At 40.3% G+C, this 20132-nt stretch overlaps 2 protein-coding genes and 1 long non-coding RNA gene across 3 annotated transcripts in view; 2 read left to right on the top strand and 1 right to left on the bottom strand.

The window, feature by feature from the left end:
• The first annotated feature begins 318 nt into the window (after positions 1–318).
• Positions 319–10372, top strand: IMP4 (IMP U3 small nucleolar ribonucleoprotein 4). The gene is made up of 9 exons (XM_058167195.1): positions 319–474; positions 1424–1532; positions 2559–2642; positions 2762–2871; positions 3280–3412; positions 4151–4305; positions 5093–5187; positions 6380–6453; positions 9640–10372. Exons 1-9 carry the CDS (start codon positions 472–474, stop codon positions 9750–9752), a joined length of 876 nt encoding a protein of 291 aa, XP_058023178.1. The 5' UTR covers positions 319–471; the 3' UTR covers positions 9753–10372.
• A 517-nt stretch (positions 10373–10889) lies between these two features.
• PTPN18 (protein tyrosine phosphatase non-receptor type 18) overlaps positions 10890–20132 on the bottom strand; it is a 48114-nt gene continuing 38871 nt past the window's right edge. The window contains exons 13-17 of the mRNA XM_058167193.1: positions 19581–19921; positions 17715–17797; positions 16194–16221; positions 13974–14072; positions 10890–11389 (exon numbers count right to left, since the gene is read on the bottom strand). Of these exons, the coding sequence (XP_058023176.1) occupies positions 11322–11389; positions 13974–14072; positions 16194–16221; positions 17715–17797; positions 19581–19921 (619 nt within the window). The 3' untranslated portion in view covers positions 10890–11321. The remainder of the gene's footprint in view (positions 11390–13973; positions 14073–16193; positions 16222–17714; positions 17798–19580; positions 19922–20132) is intronic.
• Positions 11400–19698, top strand: LOC131190159 (uncharacterized). The gene is made up of 3 exons (XR_009153240.1): positions 11400–13202; positions 16172–16288; positions 19564–19698. It is a non-coding gene; the product is annotated as an uncharacterized LOC131190159 (long non-coding RNA).

Here is a 20132-nt window from a genome sequence, read left to right as displayed (position 1 = left end):
TAGAGATCTTTGTTCCGTATTCATGCTTTTTCGCCTACTGATGGAAGGGGATCACTTTGGAGACGCAGAGAAAGAGGGAAGGCAGAGGGTTGCGGGGAGGAAATCTAGATCCCAGTATTTCTTAGAAAAAGAAAATCGCAACAATGTTACTCGGTACTCAATAGCCTATAAAGCTATAAAGGCACTATGAAGCGGTATACAAATCTAACTGATATTGCTGTGCGGAAACATCATCTGCGCGCGCATTTTACTGACGTCACCGTGGAGGCTTCGGGCACGCGTTCTCATTACGTCACCTCCCTTTGTTCGGCCATGTTTGGTGTGGGCCTGAGGCTTTCCTTCGGGTTTTTCATTCCCATCTATTATAGGTCGTTTCTCCTGACCAATGAGAACCGACGTCAAGGGCGGAAGTGATTGATTGAAAGAAAGTAAATCGTAACGTGGTCGAGTCTGCGATGTTCTAGGGAGATCATGGTAAGAACTAGAGATGGCGAAAATATCAGCCTTTTTGAAAGACAATACGCAAGAAAGATACTTAAAGGAATGGAAAAAATGGATTAACTATATTCAAAGTAGATATCAGACTAAGAGTTATCAGACTGTTTTTGAATGATTATGATGTATTATTTTTGATTGTTTTTGGGGGAAGTTAGGAATTGATGATTGTATTTTTTTAGCATATGTTTGTTTTATCTTTAACTATACCTTGTGCTCGTTCCGGGAAGTCGGGGGGGGGAGGGGGTTGTGAAGAGAGGGGGGAGGGGAGGTGGTGGAAAAAATTTTCTGTAAAACTTTTTGAATTAAAAAAAAAAAAGAAGTTACCTATATTTTGATCAGGCTTCTCGGCCTGTTGCTTTCTAGGTATATTGAATTAGAATAGAATAGAATTTTATTGGCCAAGTGTGATTGGACACACAAGGAATTTGTTTTGGTGTATATGCTCTCAGTGTACATAAAAGAAAAAAAAAACCTTCATCAAAGGTACAACATTTACAACACAAATGATGGTCATAGGCTGCAATTTAACCCTTAATGATAGCAACAAAAAGTTACAGTCATAAGTGGAAAGAGATTGGTGATGGAAACGATGAGAAGATTAATAGTAGTGTAGATTTAGTAAATAGTTTGTTAGATTTTTTTTTTAAAAAAATGCCCCATAATTCTTCAAATGTTTACTTAGCAATCCAACTAAATTTGATGGGGCTTATTCCCAAGGAAGCAACTGTAGGATTACAGCCCTACTCTGTTTTAATTGTGGCCTGTCTGAATATCTAACTCAAAAGTTAAAAATGTCTGGATTTTTAACAAATGTTTCAAGGACAGATCCGTTCCACCCCCCCATCACTAAGTATATTGAAGACAGAAAGAAAATGAAAAAAAAATTATCTTAATGAATCTAATTGGTGCATTTGTACTTTCTTAGTTGCGTCGGGAGGCTCGTCAGAGGCGGGAGTATCTTTACCGCAAAGCTCAAGAAGAAAAACTCCGAACTCTTCAAGAAAAGAAAGAAAAAATTAAAAAGGCTCTGGATGGTACACATTAATGACTTGGAATTGCGATGTATAACAACAGGATTGTATTTTGTGAGAACATGAAACTTGAAGCCCTACTAAACTTAGTGGATCCTATATCTAAGAAAACATGTATAGTTTGTCCTATAATTGAACCAATGTTCTTTTTATTCACTTATTACAATTTTTCCTCATGTTTCCTTTCATTTACTCAAGATTTTTCCTCAAAAGGTATCTTCACAAATAACCTTGAGAGGTAGACTAGTTGCACAATTATCCATGAATTAATAGCTTTATGGAGATTTGAAACTAAGTGTCTTTAGTGCTTGTCTGGCATTCTAATCAAACAAGGGTTGGATTTTAAGACGGGATATGCTGATTTATGTAGTCATGTTATAGTTCAGCCAGCCAATCTCACAGAATTGTTGAAAAGTAATTTTTGAGAAAGCCAGTATAGCGTAATGATTGTAAGGATAAGGAAGACCCAGATTCAAGACCCACTTCAGCCCTAGAGCTGACATTCCATCAGGCAGTTTCCATTTACCAACTTCAAAAGATGGCCATTCTAGGTATAAAATTGGAGGAGAAATGGAAAAAACAGGATATAATTCTAATAAATACGGAAATAAAATAGATGGGAATGTTGTTCTTTTCAAAAGTCTATTGAAAGGGCTAGGTCTTGCAGTTCTTAACAGTACTCACCTAAAACAAATAATGATGGGCATGCTAGTTGGTGAGTGGAAGACTCAGCTTTGCTTCCTCAAAAGGATTGAATTATTCTTATATTTGTCTTATTTTTTCTTTTCCTTATTTGTTTCTTTATATTCAGTCTGCTTGAATTATTGTATTTTATATATTCTTTTATACTATGCAATCAGGGTTATATTATTGGTGTAATGTTTTGTGATTTTTACTTTTAAGTGGTAAACCATCTAGAGTTGTTGGAAGTTGGGTGAATTATAATTTGTATAAATGAACCAATAACAGACCCAATCATGTGGATTTTTACAATTTTTTATAAAAGTCATCTGTGCTTTTCCCTTCTAGAGAACTGCCTGATTCCCACAGAACTTCGGAAAGAAGCCCTGGTCCTCCAGAAAGCACTGGAGTTTGATGATGGAGGGGCAGAAGGTGAGTGGTTACTGGAGCCAAACCTCTGGGCTACCATACCAACCTGGAGCCCTCTAAATGCTTTCTGGGGACTCTGTCTGTCTCTGGGAAGGTTTGTAATTATGTCATTGGCTTGGCAGGAGTGACGAGTCATGTGGATGATGAATACCGCTGGGCTGGTGTGGAGGATCCCCGTATTATGGTTACCACCTCCCGTGACCCCAGCTCCCGCCTCAAGATGTTTGCCAAAGTAAGTAAACAGCAAATGGTTTGCCCTGTTTAGTTGGAAGCATGGGTTTAGAAAGCAGGTTGATGGGGCAGGCTTGAGGACTTGCAGTCTTTCTGGGACTAGTTCAAATCTGGCTACCGGCCTGCCAGAAGGGAAACTCATTGAAGAGGTTTACTTTGAGCCAGACATTATACCCAGTTCAGCTCAGCCCTGGCAGCTAGAAGGTGAAAGCAAATGGTTTAATAGAGACTGTGCCAGGAGATCCACCTCTTAAGATCTCGGCTCAAGCTTTCCAGATTAAAAAAAAATCAGTAGAGTGAATCTAACCCGTGTTTTCATTAGGTACGGTCACATCGGTTGCTTCTGCTCAGAAATCTGATTGTAAATGGCTGCCGATAATTTCATGTGTCTTTCCCATGCTCTGTTTAGGAAGTGAAGCTAATTTTCCCTGGGGCCCAGCGAATGAACCGAGGCAGGCATGAGGTGGGCGCTTTGGTCCGTGCCTGCAAAGCCAATGGGGTCACTGACCTGCTGGTGGTGCATGAGCATAGAGGGGTGCCAGGTAAGTGATTTGTAAACAGTACACACTAGATACTTGTGCTTTGAAACCTGTTGTTATGAGAGCGTATCTAGTAGAGATTCAGTGGTCATTTTATTTCATTTGTACTGGACTTGAAGAGGGCAGTCTGATGGAATCGTACAGAAGGTGCAGCTCCGCTCATTTGGAAATGGGCTGAAGTTGCTTGTTTGAGGTCACATCTATCGGCAGTGGCTCTACTCTTCAGAAGCAATTTAATGCCTTCCAGAAACTTTATGTTATGGTTCAACAATCCTTTGCTAGCTTGCCTCAGGTTGACAAGAGCTGAAATCCAGCATGCTGCTTACTTGACCCTAGATAGAAGTTAATATTCTCAATTCTTCTTTTATGTACACTGAGAGCATATGCACCAAGACAAATTCCTTGTGTGTCCAATCACACTTGGCCAATAAAAAATTCTATTCTATTCTATTCTATATTTAGTGGCAAAGTGTAGGCTGTGCCCCCTAGGTTCACTGATCAGATCTCCAAGGTAAAGGTAGAATTGGGAAGACTTCCATCTGAAGCTTCTGATGATGCTGAGCTAGATGGAGTAGCTGGTTATGAGCAAAGCTTAAGCAGAATTGGTGGATAAAGTATCATTCCCAGACATCAGGTTGTGTCATAATAACGGTTTCTTTTTTCGGTGGGTTCATCTTCCATTGGTAGCAACTGGGCCTAACTAATTTCTCTGCTCCTTGTTCCCACTTCTTCATTACTTAGACGGACTCATCGTTAGCCACCTGCCTTTTGGCCCCACTGCCTACTTCACCCTTTGCAACGTGGTCATGCGCCATGATATCCCAGACATTGGCACCATGTCAGAAGCCAACCCCCATCTCATCTTCCACAATGTCACGTCTCGTCTTGGACAGAGGGTAAGATGAAGTGGTGGATCAGAATGTTGTTTCCTCGGTGTTTGACAACTGTTTAGACTGAGATTAAAAATCAAAATGGAGAAGGCAGCTAGCAGGTCTGCAAAACATCTGAGGGATGAAAATCCTGTTTGACTTGGCGGTAAGATCTACTGGCAAAAGCGTATGCCAAAGTCACTAAATGTGATTGCTCTCTTTGAGTTTACAAAATGTATCAAAGCAGCTGGACACACTGGGTCTGTTCAATAGACTAAGCCACAACTAAAAAAAAAACCCAGGGTTAAAGCTGTTAGATCTTTTACTGTCCTAGGTTAGCATGTTATGAACTCAGCCCCTGAGAACAGTGGAATTCACTCTACAGAAGTCAGTGTAGGATTATCACTTTAGCCTGGATCTGTCAGTGTTCTTTATATGGTATTTATAAAGTAAAGATGTGAGTATCAGAGAAGCAGCATAATCACAGGAGGTTTTCTCACTTTTTTATGTTCCAGAAATCATACAAATAGTATTTTAGTTGAGTTGCTAAAGATCATCCTAGCTGGGGATTTTGGGAGGTCCATGGTCAAGCACATTCAAAGATTGTCATGTGAGTTAAGCCTGATTTATTGGCCTGATCTTGCAATTGTTTTTCAGTTACGTATTTCTTTAAATCTGATCCCATTAAGGGAAAACTTGACTTTGAGGCTACAAGAACATTTGATACTTCATTCACTATTGTTTCCAACTTTCATCACACATCATCCACTTTCTACCACCAAGGTTCTGGTATTTCCCCCTTTCTCCTTCATAGGTCACTAGCATTCTCAAATACTTGTTTCCAGTACCTAAAGAAGACAGCAAGCGGGTCATTACCTTTGCTAACCAAGACGACTATATCTCCTTCAGGTATGTGTACCTGGGTTGGATGCTGGGTGAGGCTCAGCAGAAATGATTATGAGAGTGGAGCCAAGAGAACGCAAACTTCACTGGTGCTAGATTCTTTGTTATTGTCACTTGTGAGCTCTTGTTCACGGACAATGCTCTGGGTGGTAGTACAACCTTCTGCAATATGGTCCCTGTTGAATAGTTGGATTATAATTACTATACTTGTTGTAGATTGTGGGAAATGTTGTCCCAACACATGTGAAGGGACTTGGGCCGAAGAAAGATAAGAGAGCATTTTTCAAGCTGCTTTGGAAATAAAATGGATGGGCAGCCATGGAGGGCATTCAGGGTATTATTTGTGGATTTGCTTTAGTTCTGCACTTCATTGATTCTTTCAAAATGCCAAAGGAGGGAAGCCACAGCACTTTTCTTTAGCTAGTGCTGCCTGCTATCAGTTTGAGATTGTCATTATTTAATAATTGCCACCAGCTTCCAAATACAATAGGTCATGAAAGCTACCTCTGCAGAGTCTTCAGTAATCTAGTGGGCAGTTAATCACTTTATGTGTGATACCCATCGATCACTGAAGTACCCAATGGTGGGCAGGATGAAAGTTTGTAAATAAAGAAATAAATTTTATCCCCGGCTTATGTTCCACAGGGGATATGCTGCAGTTGGGTTCATGCAACATATAACACAAAAATATAGTTTGTCTGTTGTTTAATTAATGTAGAGTCAGCTAAAGTCAATCAACAAGTTGCGTTGTCAGTAGTGCCCTCAAAGAAGATATGAATGCAGATGTTAACAGATAGTGTTAATTGTAGAGGGGATGAATTGAATGCAAATATGCATAGCTGGCTGTGCCATGGGGAGAATGAAGAGATCGCTGGCTGTGCCATGGGGAGAATGAAGAGATCGCCTCAGATGTGGTGCCACTTGAAAAGGCAGACAACTATTAGTTTGATTTAGATTTGGTCATCAAATATGAGGAGAGGCATTTGCCAATATGGTGTGTGTGTGTGTGGCTTTTCCTGATTTGCTTGAAATAATGAAGTGTTTGCCCTTTGTCCATATTTTAGTAGCTGTGATTTGGGTTTAATGGGCAGAAAAACTTAGGTGGAGGAGGGACCAAAGAGCCTGTTGCTGGGGAAGAGGACTGCTCTTCATTCTTCCCAGTGCTTACTCTGTAATTTTCCAATACTATCTGGGGCAGGCACCATGTTTACAAGAAGACTGACCATCGGAATGTGGAGCTCTCTGAGGTTGGGCCAAGGTTTGAAATGAAATGTAAGTATCACCATCAAACTATGAACTGTGAAATCAGAAACTTTGTCTACATCACTGACTTGCCAGAGCAGTTTTAACCAAGTCACTGTTCTCTTAGCATCTGCTACATTTTTATTTATTTGTACCGCACCTTTATTATTTTTACAAATAACTCAAGAAAGGGAACGTATCCAATAGACCTTCCTCTTCCTATTTCCCCCACAACAACTCTGTGAGGTGAACTGGGCTGAGAGAGAATGATTGCCCAAGATCATCCAACTGGCTTTCGTGCCTAAGGCGAGACTTCAGCTCATAGTTTTCTGCTTTCTAGCTTGGTGTCTTAACCACTAGACTAAACTGTATTTTTGTGTGTTTCTATGGTATCTATGTCTCTGTCTGTCTGTCTGTCTCTCTCACACACACACATGGATTGGGAATCCAGTTAAGTGGTTGGAAAAGATAGAAGTCTGAACATGACATCTGGTTAGCAAGTGGACTGAATAAATATGTGAAAAACAAATCTGCAACGAACAGAGGGGCAACTTCAACTTTGTAGCAATAGCACTTAGACTTATATAGTGCTTCACAGTGCCTTTACAGCACTTTCTAAGCAGTTTACAGTCAGAATATTACCCCCAACAATCTGGCTCCTCATTTTGCTGACTTCAGAAGGATGGAAGGCTAAGTCAACCTTTTAATACTGTATTTGACACTTGATACTGTAAGTATCAAAAGCATTGAAGAAGGAAGAGGAGGAGAAGGAAGAGAAGAAGAAGAGATTTTGGAATAATCTATGTGTTGGAGCAAGTCCTACTGGGAATTCTAGGTATTGTTCAGCATCCACTGGATGGGCAAAGCTGATCTATAATGTCACTACATTGCAGGCTTAAATGAAATGGCTTTTCTCAGGTAAAACCTCCAAGTCAATATTAGAAATATCAAGCTTTGAATAAACACACGTAGAAAGGAAATCCATCTTGTTATCTGACTTCCTTTCTCCCCATCTTTTTTAAAAATATGGCTAACTCCTCAATAAAGAAACACCAATCCCCACCCCTATTTGCAACAAATGGCAATTAAAGCAATAAGACATAGTGTACTGTATGCAAATTGCAGTATTTTTTAGAGTACGTGGAGTCCTCAGTTATTTTTCTCACAATTCGGGTCAAGGGCTGTAATCTGATTTCCCTGAGGTTGACAACAGTGTTTTTCAAAAGGATCTCAACTTCTAGCGTGAGTCAATCTGCTTATTTCCTTCCTAATAAAAAGAGGCAACTTTTATGACAATTCTTGCTTTATTATGCTACAGATGACATAATGGAACAGTTTTCTTCTTAAAAGAAAATGGCTTCCTAGTTTACGAGCGGTGTCCTCTAGTTACGTTTGGTCAAGTCTTGTAATTCATAGGCTATGGCCACATTGGCTGGAAATTATGAGAATTATAGTTTGCCACATTTGATTGAGCACCACATTTGAGAATGCTGTGCAAAAAAAATCTTTTGCTGCTGTGCTTCTTGTGCTTTCATACATAACTCGTATTACCTGGATTGTCACTATGCACTTCGAAAACTGGACCAGTGTGTAGATTTGTCCGTGAATTTTGTCCTTCGGGTGGCGGGGGGTGGAATCCCTTCTGTGCATTTGCTTCAGGGAAGAGAAAAAGTAACACACTTCTTCAATATTTATGGGTCACAAGATTTTTCAAATGACTCCTGTGCCTGTTGAACACTAGAATCGATTGGATCACCCTTTTTAGAGTTTGGTATGAATTTCATCCTGTCCCCATTCTGATCTAAAGACAATGCAGTTAGGAGCATGTATAATAATCAAGAAGTTGCTGATTCAAATCTTAGCTTGACACTTGAAGAACCTGAGAGGCTTCTTGTAAATCAGAATCTTGGCTTTTGTCCATCGAAATCATTGTGATATGAGTGGAGGGGGGAACTAGCATTCAATAATGAAGTCTGATGACTGGGTTCACCTACTGCAGTAACTCTAATGTGGTTTCCTCAATTTTAGAACAATATGTTATGGCTTACTTCATGACTCATCCTTAAACATACTGTTGCTTAATGTAATCCGTGAGACTCAAATGCTGGGAATTATTATTGTGGTTTCAGGGTTTGCTTTCAGAAATGTCTGGCTGGCCTAGAACAGTGATGGTGAATCTTTTCGGCACCAAGTGCCAAAAAGGGAGCGCACGAACATCTGGTCCGCAACCCGGAAGAGGAGCTACCCAGGGTGCATGTGCGTGCCCGGAAATGAATTTTCGGTTTCAGCTACTGGACTTCTGGTTTCAGCCATCCACTCTTCCAAGTACTCTTTCTCTTTCTGGTGCATATATGCACCCAACAATCAGCTGGCTGGTGCGCATGGTCATGCAGGAAAATGGAAGACCAGCTCTTCTAGTTTACGGCATTGCCACAGGCAAAAAGGCCAGCTGATCGTCACGTGCGCATGCATGCCAGAAACCCAGAAGAGAAACAGGCGACGCTTCATGTGCCAGGCAACATGGCTCTGCGTGCCACTTTGGACACACTTGCCATAGGTTCGCCATCATGGTCCTAGAACAAGATCTGATGTGTGCCAGCTAGGCCATTTAAAGAACGGTAGTTTGAGTTCACATATATCGCAATTCCCTAACCTCTGGTTGTGTTACACTGGCTAGGGTCTCAACTAGAGCTGGGAAGTGGCTCACCAGGCTAATGCAGCCTGTTATTAACACACAGCTGCCTGCAATTACAATTACTGCAGGTTCGAGTCCCACCAGGCCCAAGGTTGACTCAGCCTTCCATCCTTTATAAGGTAGGTAAAATGAGGACCCAGATTGTTGGGGGCAATAAGTTGACTTTGTATATAAATATACAAATAGAATGAGACTATTTCCTTACACAATGTAAGCCACCCTGAGTCTTCGGAGAAGGGCGGGATATAAATTCAAGTTAAAAAAAAAAAGTACAAAGCCAAAATTTAACAAACCCCATTAACATTTAACTGCATGAACTCGGCCACAGCATAAAGTGCTCTGAATTTTAAGGATTCTTTCCATTGTTCGGGTAGGATTTATTTTTCTTTGTCCTGAAAAATCATTTTCTGCGGACATTCAGAGACTGACGTTGAACCGGACTGAAAACAGAATTGTGGGGCTTATTCTCTGAAGCACAGAGCACGACAGCCAGCTCAAACTCTTCTTCTCTTATATTGCAGTATATATGATCAAACTGGGAACCTTGGAGCACGAGAACACCGCTGACGTGGAGTGGCGCTGGCATCCTTACACCCACACAGCCAAGAAGAGAAAGTTCCTCAGTGTTGAGTAGCAGTGCCTCAAAACTGCTACTTTCTCATCAAAGAAGCAAGACTGTATTTTGGACGTTACATGAACTGGATTCTTCAAGCTTGCTCCCATAAAAACAATTTTTTTTCCCTTTCTTTCTTTCTGCCTGTTCTAAGAGTGATCATCTCTTTGGTTCGTGTCAGAATTTGGTTCTCACCCATTCTAGGACTTCCCCATTCTGACATGGAACTCATGATGCTTGTCCAGCAGAAAGGGGGCTTTTGCACTTCCCTGTTCTGGCTGGTTGGCCTTCCTGGTTAACTTGTGTAAATTTTTTATTTAGCAGAAACATACTGGGTAACATTGGAGCTGGCTGTCCAGTTCTAAAAAATGCCTATGGGGAATTGATTTTGAAAGCTACATTAGCAGCAAAGAAGACAGTCAAATAGTGATTGTTAAGACTCACAATGATGGAGGACAGACACGTTCACTGTAATTTATCATAGCATTACGTGACTAGTGCTTTCTCAGCCCTCCAATTGATTTTTATTACTTCATGCCTGTACTTTTTCTACAACTACTTCCCTCTTTTGGTGTCTATGGTAGTAAGGTTACCTAAACATATAAATAGGACTAATAAAGAGATTGCAGAATGGGGCAGGAGATTTTCCTTACTTGTTCTGTTTTTTTTTTTGCTTTGCTAGATGTGTCTGTTGAGTTCACCCCAAAGCTGCAGTTAACTAACTAATCCACACTGGACAGGTTTACAACAGACTTACGGTAGCTAAAATGCAGCACCATCACTTAACATTATCAGGTTATCAGAGTTACATTGTAAGCTCTGTTGAAGTGGAGCATATGGGAGAATGAGTTAGAGATTCCCTTCCAAATAGTGTAGTTATCTCTCCATGCAAAATACATTTCTTCTGAAGACTGAATTAGCCAAACCTATTCTGATGCAATTATTTGGAAGTGTGTAATCGTAGGAGAGGTACCCTTTCTATGGCACCAAACTATTATAACCTTTATACAATCATTTTCTCTTCGCTCTGTTTTTTTTTTTTTTTTTGTCTATGCTTTCCATTAGAAAATGAGACCATCCAAGTGTTGAGCCGGCTTAGATTCACACCCTGTATAAGTCAAAACCATCAAAACAACATGAATGCTCAAACACAATAGGTAGCATCCGATAAGGCTTATCCTTACTTTAGTGGCTGCAACTTAAGGAGAACATTACATTAATAGCCCTACATTTTGTTTAATTGGCTAACTCTTCTGGATTTCCCTGGCATGATTATACCAAGTATTGGATCTAAAATGATTATTTCTGAAAATCTCCAAGCCAGCCACGCTCTTGGCTCCCACCAACAAGATCTGGTAAAGAAAAGTTCATTTCAAAATAAGTCGTTTTAACTGGAGGATTCGGTCTTAGAAATGTCCTGAGCTTTAATGCTCATAGTAGCTGTCCTCTGTGGTCAGAAAAACTTGCTGATTTTGCGTAGTTGCTCCTTATGAAGGAGGTGAGCATCTAGTATTTAGTTCTCCTCTTTAGCAGAAGCAGCAGCCTTCTTTCCTCCCTGCTGTTAAAGAGTGTCCTTCTCAGAAGCGCAGCTTATACTCTGCTCCACTCAGCAGGAGGGTCTCTTGGTCCTTTTGGCTTCCCGATCCGGATGTTAAATCCTATGGGAGAATAGGAAAGGCTTTAGACACCATACTGAGCTTTGGTCGTTCTTTTTTCCAAGGATTTTGCCCACCTGGCCTTTTTCTTACATAGCTCAGCCTAAGATACACAGTGCATGCCATTTGATTTTAATTCTCATTTTATCAGTATGTCGCAGAAAACACAAGACGCAAGTCCTGTGCAATACATGGAGGGACATTCATATAGCACTTGTCAGCATCTCATTAAAGCAGCTGTCTCTTTCCTAGAATTGCAAGCCAGCAATGCAGGAAAAGACACAACTTTTTAAAAGGGTTATTGAAAGTGCTATGTGAATGTATGCACCAAAACCTCTCCCCCCTTTAAATCCAAAGGACTGAACAGCCCAAGCAGGTACTGACAAAAGTCTTTGCCCTCTTTCAAATTTTCTGAATAGTTGCTTCTCTTTGTTATTGAATGTGAGAGCTTCACGTTAGTACTATTGACATATAGGGGGACTCTGAACAAGTAACACTAATTTAATGTTTTATTTCTCCATAAACAAAATCATCCAACATGCAATATGCTACTGAAAAACTGACGTATGCAGTAACTAGCACCACTTTTAGCTACAGTGACCACAGCAAAATGCTTCCTTTAACTGGTTAACTGTTCTCTGGTATCACTGTACTGGAATTTGGGGGCATTCTACGGTGAACTATTTCAATAACGGGTTATTAGTATAAACTACTTGATTTAGGTCATGCCACATTTCCAAGGGGATTAAGTTCTGTAGAATTCTTTGAATCAGTGTAGAAGGGATGGAAGTATTAAGGTCCTGAGAAAACAAAGTATTCCCAAACTATGATACTACCAGCTCTCCGCTGGACAATTGGTATGATATTTTTATTGTGCATTGTGATGTTCTGTTTCTGTCAGATGTAATGAGGACCATGCAGCCTGAAAAGTTGTGCTGTTGACACATCTTGCCTAGAATATTCCTTCAGAAATCTGAAGGATCAAACTACAGTGGCTTTGGGGCAAACTTGAGGCATGTATCCATGTTTTTATTCGTAAGCAATGGCTTCTTCCTCACTACTTTCTCAAGAATCTCATTTTTAGCCAGTACTTTTCTGGTAGTAGAGTTATGAACACCGACTTTAATAAAAGTGAGAGGGGCCTGCAGATCCTTGGCTATTGTTTTGGGATTCTCTGCCACTTCCTGGTCAACCTTATGCGGTGCTTTTGGAATGGTTTTGGTTTCGTAAGTCATTCTCAAGAAGATTCTGGATTGTCTTAATCTTTTCCACATTAAGACTGAATTACTCGAGCTCCAGAAATGGCTATGTGAGCTTTTCCAGACTAATACACATCAGTGACGTATTTACGCATGACTTTAGACATTTCGTTTGAATGGGTGCATTCTTAGGATCTGGGTGGTGAGAATTTCACTGTAATGAGGGGAGCTCATGTTTGTGAAATTTTCCTATGGCAAGGCCGGTCCAAAGCAGCTCTGTTTAAGGAGATACCTCCATAACTAGCCTTGCTGTTCCTTCAAATGCTGGCTGGGGAATTCTGGGAGATAAATTCTTAAACTTGCAAAGTTTGAAAAACACTGACAGAGCACAAAACAGCATGCTTGACTCTGTTTAGAAATGAATGAAACATGGAAAAGGATTGGTGTTTATTTGCTCAGTCTCCCTTGATTTATCAGTAGGATCCACATGATGCATTGATCACGTTTGGTGACAAAGGGGCAAGAAGTCAAGAAAACTGAAGCTGGGAGGAGCAAATGCTTTTTCGGGAACTGCAGCTCTTCTTGGTCACACCTTAAATCAAATGCAGCCATGCAGGGTAAGTAACCACATAACCCCAGGGGAAAAAAATTAGATGTTCTAAGATATTGTCAACTGGTGTTCTGTCAATACTTTCACATGCTCCAAATTACGCTTAGGTGCTGCATAGCCATCTTACATACAGAATTTGGGACACAAAACGGTCTCTCTTGTTTTTTTTTTGTTTTTTTTTTGTCCTATACTGAAGCATCCTTGACCTTTCTTAAATTCAGTTCAAGACTGAATTAAAGACAAATGGATACTTGAGTCTCTAGATCAAGATAATTCAAATGGATATAAAATTACTAGAATCCCCTACTATTCTAAATGTTAATTTAGTAAACAAAAGCTATCCATAAAGTAGGGGGTTTTTATGGTTATTTTGGGGAGTGAAATGACACCTGAGTTACACTTTGTGAGACAATGAATATGAGTTAATCTGATAGCTGTGCAGTTTGTTAGCTGTTCTGAAGGAACCAGCAGCATGAATAGTGAAAAATAAGTGCTTATTAATTTTCTTACACAGCCAAGCGGGCATTTCACTAATTAAAGCTGCTGCTGTTTGCTGAAACATGACAATATTTTCTCCTTTAGCGGCAAAAACATAACTGATGTAAAAAGTTCACTGTTGATGCTGAAAATTGCTGTTTAATTGACTCAAGATTTAGTTACAATTAAAAACTATGTGTATTCAGTTTCAAATACCGAAAAAGTTCTACCCATCCTAAAGTATCATACCTTAGCAACTGGAATGTTAGCATCACAATGACCTAAAGATCTCCTTACTCACCCATGGCAGAAGACCCTGCAGTATTTGGGCAAGTCCTGAGTGGGGTGTCGGGCACATCCTCATAGGTTTGCACAGGGACAGTCCGAGACGATGACGATGCTGTTCAGAGACAAAAGTGACTTTCTGACACTTGCCAATCTAGTGCAAAAAAGAGTGAAGCAACTCTTCTGCCAGATCCAGAAAGCTAAGAGAGCCTCACTTCCAAACCTGGTTCAAGAGTGTCATCTCCTTTAAAAGGGGTGTTAAAAAAAGGGAAGAAAAAGAAAAGGAAAAACTGTTTCCATTTAAAGTCTTAAATGGAGACTTAAAGACTTAAAGTCTTAAGTCTTGGTACTGTGATGCCTTGGCCAAATCTAAAATAGTTAAAAATGAAGCCATGACACTGGCTGTAGGTTATATTAGCTGCATCACGTTTGTACTCCAAATGTTTTGCACACTCTATTTTAAGGTCATCGGGAAGACCCGGCATTATTGGGAGATTTAAAGCTGTCCAGTTTTAAAGGGATACACAAATGTGATAATACAGGTAGTCCTCGACTTACAACAGTTCATTTAGTGACTGTTCAAAGTTACAACAGTACTGAAGAAAAGTGACTTAGGACTATTTTTAACATTTACAACTATTGCAGCATCCCCCCAGGGCAGGGCTGGGCAACTATGGCCCCTTTATGACCTATGGACTTCAACTCCCAGAATTCCTGAGCCAGCATGCTGGCTCAGGAATTCTGGGAGTTGAAGTCCATAGGTCATAAAGGGGCCATAGTTGCCCAGCCCTGCCCCAGGGTCATGTGATTTACATTCAGACGCTTAACAATCAGCTCACATTTACGAGGGTTGCAGTACCCTGGGGGGTCACATGATCATCTTTTGCAACTTTCTGATCATCAAAGTCAGTGGGGAAGCCAGATTCACCTTTTTTTTTTTTTTTTTTTACATTTATATCCCGCCCTTCTCCGAAGACTCAGGGCGGCTTACAGTGTGTAAGGCAATAGTCTCATCCTATTTGTATATTTACAAAGTCAACTTATTGCCCCCCCCCCCAACAATCTGGGTCCTCATTTTACCTACCTTATAAAGGATGGAAGGCTGAGTCAACCTTGGGCCTGGTGGGACTAGAACCTGCAGTAATTGCAGGCAGCTGTGTTTTAATAACAGGCTTCTTACAGCCTGAGCCACACCGCGGCCCAACTTAGCAACCTTGTTACAAATTTAACAAGTGCAGGGATCCCCTTAACAAATGCGGCAAGAAGAGTCATAAAATGGGGCAAAACTAAACAAAATGTCTCACTTTGGAACATAAATTTTGGGCTCAATTGCGGTCGTAAATTGAGGACTACCTGTACAAGGACAGCCTCCTTCTACTGAACTATCCTGGAGAGTAAGAACTCTCTGTGGTCTCAGTAGAGATCATTCACGTAGATGGGTACTATATATCAAAGGGGGGGGGGGTAACCTATGGCTTTGAGATGTTGATTTACAACTCGCAACATGGCAAAGGAGTGCGAGAGTTGGCTCAGCAATACCTGAAAGACCACATCTTTGAATCTTCCCCATTTTTTAATCACAGCAAAGGCCACCCCTGTTACTGAAGTGAGTTACCAATAAAGGAGAATAGTTGTAGCTCAGGGTTGAAATGAGGGGCCCTTGGTGCTCTTTGAGCTTGGTTGTTTTCTTGCAGACGTTTCATTTCCCAAACTAGGTAACATCGTCAGTGGGCTAATGGATAATGAAACATCTACACACACACATATAACCAAGCTCAGAGAGCACCAAGGATCCCTGGAGTGAGTTAGTTAGAGCCTGTTTGGTGTGGCAGTTAAGGGATCAGGATACAAACTAGAAGAATGTGAGTTTTAGTCCTTAGACAAAAAGCCAGCTGGGTAACTTTGGGCTACTCTCAGACCAGCTCACCTCACAGAGTTATTGTGAGGAAAACAGGAGGAGGAAGGAATAGTAGTCAAGTCCACAGCTTTGAGTTATTTATCAAGTAATAAAGGGCAGCATAAAATTCTCACAAATAGAAGGTAATTATCTTCTAACATAAAGTTAGGCAGAATGAAGCTTTATATTCAATAGATTGTGAGCTTCTCCTATATAAATTTGATGAATAATAGTTTTTTGAGCTTGACTGTATGATTCTCTCTTCATAGTTTCCTTTGGCAACATCCCTAAATTGGCTTGTTGTTGCTCACTTCCAGATATAAGCCCATTTGTTCTTACCTTTCTTTCCGGACGAGGAGATAAAAGCCTAAAAAGCAGAAGGTGAAAAAAATAAAACTGAATAAAAAGAACTTCTCATTGTGTCCCAAGAAAAAGTGAGTCCTACAATATCTGTGAATTACAAAGCTGAAGCTTGATCAGCTGGATGTTGTATCCAGTATTCTGCATGTTCTTTGAACATCTCTGCTACCTACATAGCAGTTGTGTTTACACAGCTTGCTTGTCTGGTCACTAGCTTCACTCACAAAACATGCTAAAACCTCATTAGGGGTTTGTACAAATTAAGACTCTTTTGTTGAGTTTATGGTTCAATGCATTGTGCAAACCTAGGAAGTGGATTAATTTAGTAACCAAGTTACGGATGTTGGGTATGCCAACCAGAGGTGGGTTTCAGCAGGTTCTGACCAGTTCCGGAGAACCGGTAGCGGAAATTTTGAGTAGTTACGAGAACCGGAAAATACCACCTCTGACTGGCCTCACTCCCATCTATTCTCTGCCTCCTGAGTCCCAGCTGATCGGTAGGAAATGGGGATTTTGCAGTAATCTACCCCTGGAGTAGGGAGGGAATGGAAATTTTACAGTGTCCTTTCCCTGCCATGCCCACCAAGCCAAGCCATGCCCACCAAGCCACATCACAGAACTAGTAGTAAACATTTTTGAAACCCACCACTGATGCCAACAACAGATAACACAATGCTCAAGAGGAAAGAGAAATTTACTTTCATTTTTTTGGCTCAATGTGAATTAGGGCAAAGTTGAGCATGAATTTGCCATGGTCACTCCCCACCTGTTTCAAAGGTTGGTTAGGCGTCATACCACATGATAACTGCCTAGCTATATCAACATCCTAGATTTCTGGTTTAGTTTTTAATGGAGCAATAATCATTACTTGCAAGAAGATGATGAAAAATTTCCCTTTTCCATAAAAAAAGAACTACCGTATATACTCGAATATAAGCCGATCCGAGTATAAGCCGAGGTCCCCAATTTTACCCCAAAAAAACTGGGGTAAACTGGGGACTCGAGTATAAGCCGAGGGTGGGAAATGAGGCAGCTACCGGTCAGGGAAACCCTCCCTCCCTCAGCCGAGAAGGCTGGCGGCTCCCCCGCCCCGCCCTCTCACTGCACCGGCAGGGCTTCCCCGCGCTAATGCAAAAGCCCGGCAAGTTTGCGCCATCCGGTATAATGTGAAAAAAAGAAGAAAAAAAAAAAACTCGAGTATAAGCCGTATATACTCGAGTATAAGCCGAGGGGACGTTTTTCAGCACAAAAAACGTGCTGAAAAACTCGGCTTATACTCGAGTATATACGGTACTGTATCTTTCCCAGGCAGTATATAAATAAATATTCACTGAAAAGCAGAAATAGGCCATCCTTACAAAATAGGCCATAATAATGACTACTCAACTTCTAGAACGGCTAAAGATGAGTTTTTTTAAAAAACTCATCAATGGGATTTGTATTATTATGGCATCTATGGGTAGGGCTTGGGAAACAAAGACAAAAGATCAGTCTACTTACTGGGGGCATCAGATTCCTGAGGCGAGTTTTCCCAAGTCCATTTGTATGAGATGGAGAGGAGGCAACTCCAGAACTGGACTCTCCTGAAGAAGAGATATTGGTGGGGGGGATATTTCTATTCAGATTATAACAATAAAGTACCCAGAAAACCCCAATCTAACCATCCCAAGTTTTCCATCTATTTAATTACAGTTTGTCAAAACAACAACAACGAACCCTTGCAGTTACACTGAGTTCTTAATAAACGATGAGATCTAGGCCATTTCATAATTTATTATTGATATTTTCATTGGTTTTTTCTAAAAGCAAAATCTATACTCAATAATGCTAGACTCCCGGTATTTTCTTGAGTTCTGCTAAATGTTGCAAATGGACAGAAAAGCCAAAATCTGACATTCCATCCATTTTCAGAATAACAAAGATATTCTTTCCCTAAACTTGCATTTTGAGATCCTCAGTGGATTTAGAACTACCGTAATGTAGCACGGTCAAGTAAGAAAATATAATACAGTTGGGACCTATTTATGATGAAGTTCATACATCCATTGTGGTTTAGTTATTTGTAGAAGACCTAGTGGACTTGTTCAGACCATGATATCCCATAAGCCATATATTGCTACCTATAGTGGCTGGGTTCCCACATCAGATTAAGCCAAAATCAAGCATACCTCATTATGGCTTAAGTACAAATGCAAACCCAGTTCAGAAACTTCTTCAGCTATTAACTGACAAACAATTCACATATGCTCAAGGTAAGCATTTTCAGGATTCCAATTATAATGGCTTTAGCCCGCCTATATTTTGTACTTTCAGTAAAATATGACACCTTTTACAAGGTTGATATAAGGATAAAGTTTATGATGAGTTTTGATTGCTACATAAATACTAAAGTTAATTTCACACAAGAAGTTAACCTATGGCCTGTTTAGCTGTGGTATATTGTACAATCCAAGATTATTTGGGTTAAAACCATATGCGGAACCATAAAGGATAGTTTCCTTATCACAAGAGCTGGGTTCACATAACTCGTAGCCCTAAATGACTAATTCATTACTGGAACATTAACTCATGTGATTTGGACTTCTTTCATTATTGCCATAACTGAGCCTTAGAGGTAAAAAGATTGTCAATATGACTTTTAAGTTATTATTATTTGTCAAAATTACATGCTCTTTTTGGTTGTATACAAAGTGCTTAAAATTGATCAAGCCGTCAACAATCGTGGGTTCTTCATTCAGGTGAGGGAGGATTATGTGGAGCCGAAGTCATTAATCGATAATATTGGAACACACCTGAATTACATCAATGGACTGAGGAGATGCGCCTTTTGGTCAACATTTGTATTAATTCATTTAGGGGGGGGCAGAGAGACAAAAGAGAATTTTGATTAATCAGAACAAATTTTCAGGAACTATTTTGCTAATCGTATGGTTTCCAAGCATTTTTAATTCTTTTCTCTTTGAATTGTACTTTTAAATTATACCTATAATTATTATTATTGCATGCAATTTGCTATTGCTTAAGACAATGTGTGTGCAAGACATGCATACAGACATGCATGCACACAAAATCCTTAGCCAAAGTCATAGACTTTATATTGGCTATGTTAAAATAGTGCTGTAAGCCAAAAGAATTTAACTCCTAGCATGCTACATGAGCCTCAGCATAATGATTTATAAACAGTGGTTTACAGCTGAATTTGTAATATGGATTGTGCTTTAGTTAAAAAAAAAACACCCTTTAGTTAAGCAATCTACGTCTAAACATATGTAAAAGTACGCATTCCTGAGCTTAGCAAAATGAATAAACCCAATCTAAAATTTACATTTCTGCATTTGTATATCCACAGTTATTCTCACACATCACCTGTCAGACATGAACTAAGACGGGCATTTTCACACGCGGTATTCGGAGATGCCTTGTGTACAGGACTTCCAGGCAGAGAGTGACTGGCCTGTACTCCTACAAAGGCACTGGGGTCTATTGATGGAAAGTCAGCTATGGTGCTGTTGCGGGGCTTCACCGCAGTATAAAGCTGTGCCTCTCCAATGGACTTGTCCTCACTCGCAGGAGAAGCAGAAGAAGCTCCTGCTCCATTTCGCCGGAGTTTGTTCACAACAGCGTAAGTGTCACCCATGTTCTTGACGAGTTTTCTTGGCTGTTCAGGAAGTGGTGTTGGTGTTGGATCAGCAGGCACTGAGATGCTCCTAGATCAGAAAAAAACCAGAGGCCCAAATGAAATACCACCGATCAAGATTTCAGCATAGTGAAATTTGTCTCAATTGAAGAATTAGAAAGAGATATGCTTTGTGATGTACAATGGTACATCCAATTCTTTTCCTGCCCAGCTGAATCTTTTCCTGCCCAGCTGAACATTTTCCACATATGCCTTCCTGATATGCCCAAACCTGATGCTGA

The sequence above is a fragment of the Ahaetulla prasina genome, chromosome 2, assembly GCF_028640845.1.
Source record: "Ahaetulla prasina isolate Xishuangbanna chromosome 2, ASM2864084v1, whole genome shotgun sequence".
In the NCBI taxonomy this organism is placed as follows: domain Eukaryota; kingdom Metazoa; phylum Chordata; class Lepidosauria; order Squamata; family Colubridae; genus Ahaetulla; species Ahaetulla prasina.
Note: the sequence above shows the minus strand (reverse complement) of the source record. Positions and strands in the feature narration are given on the sequence as shown.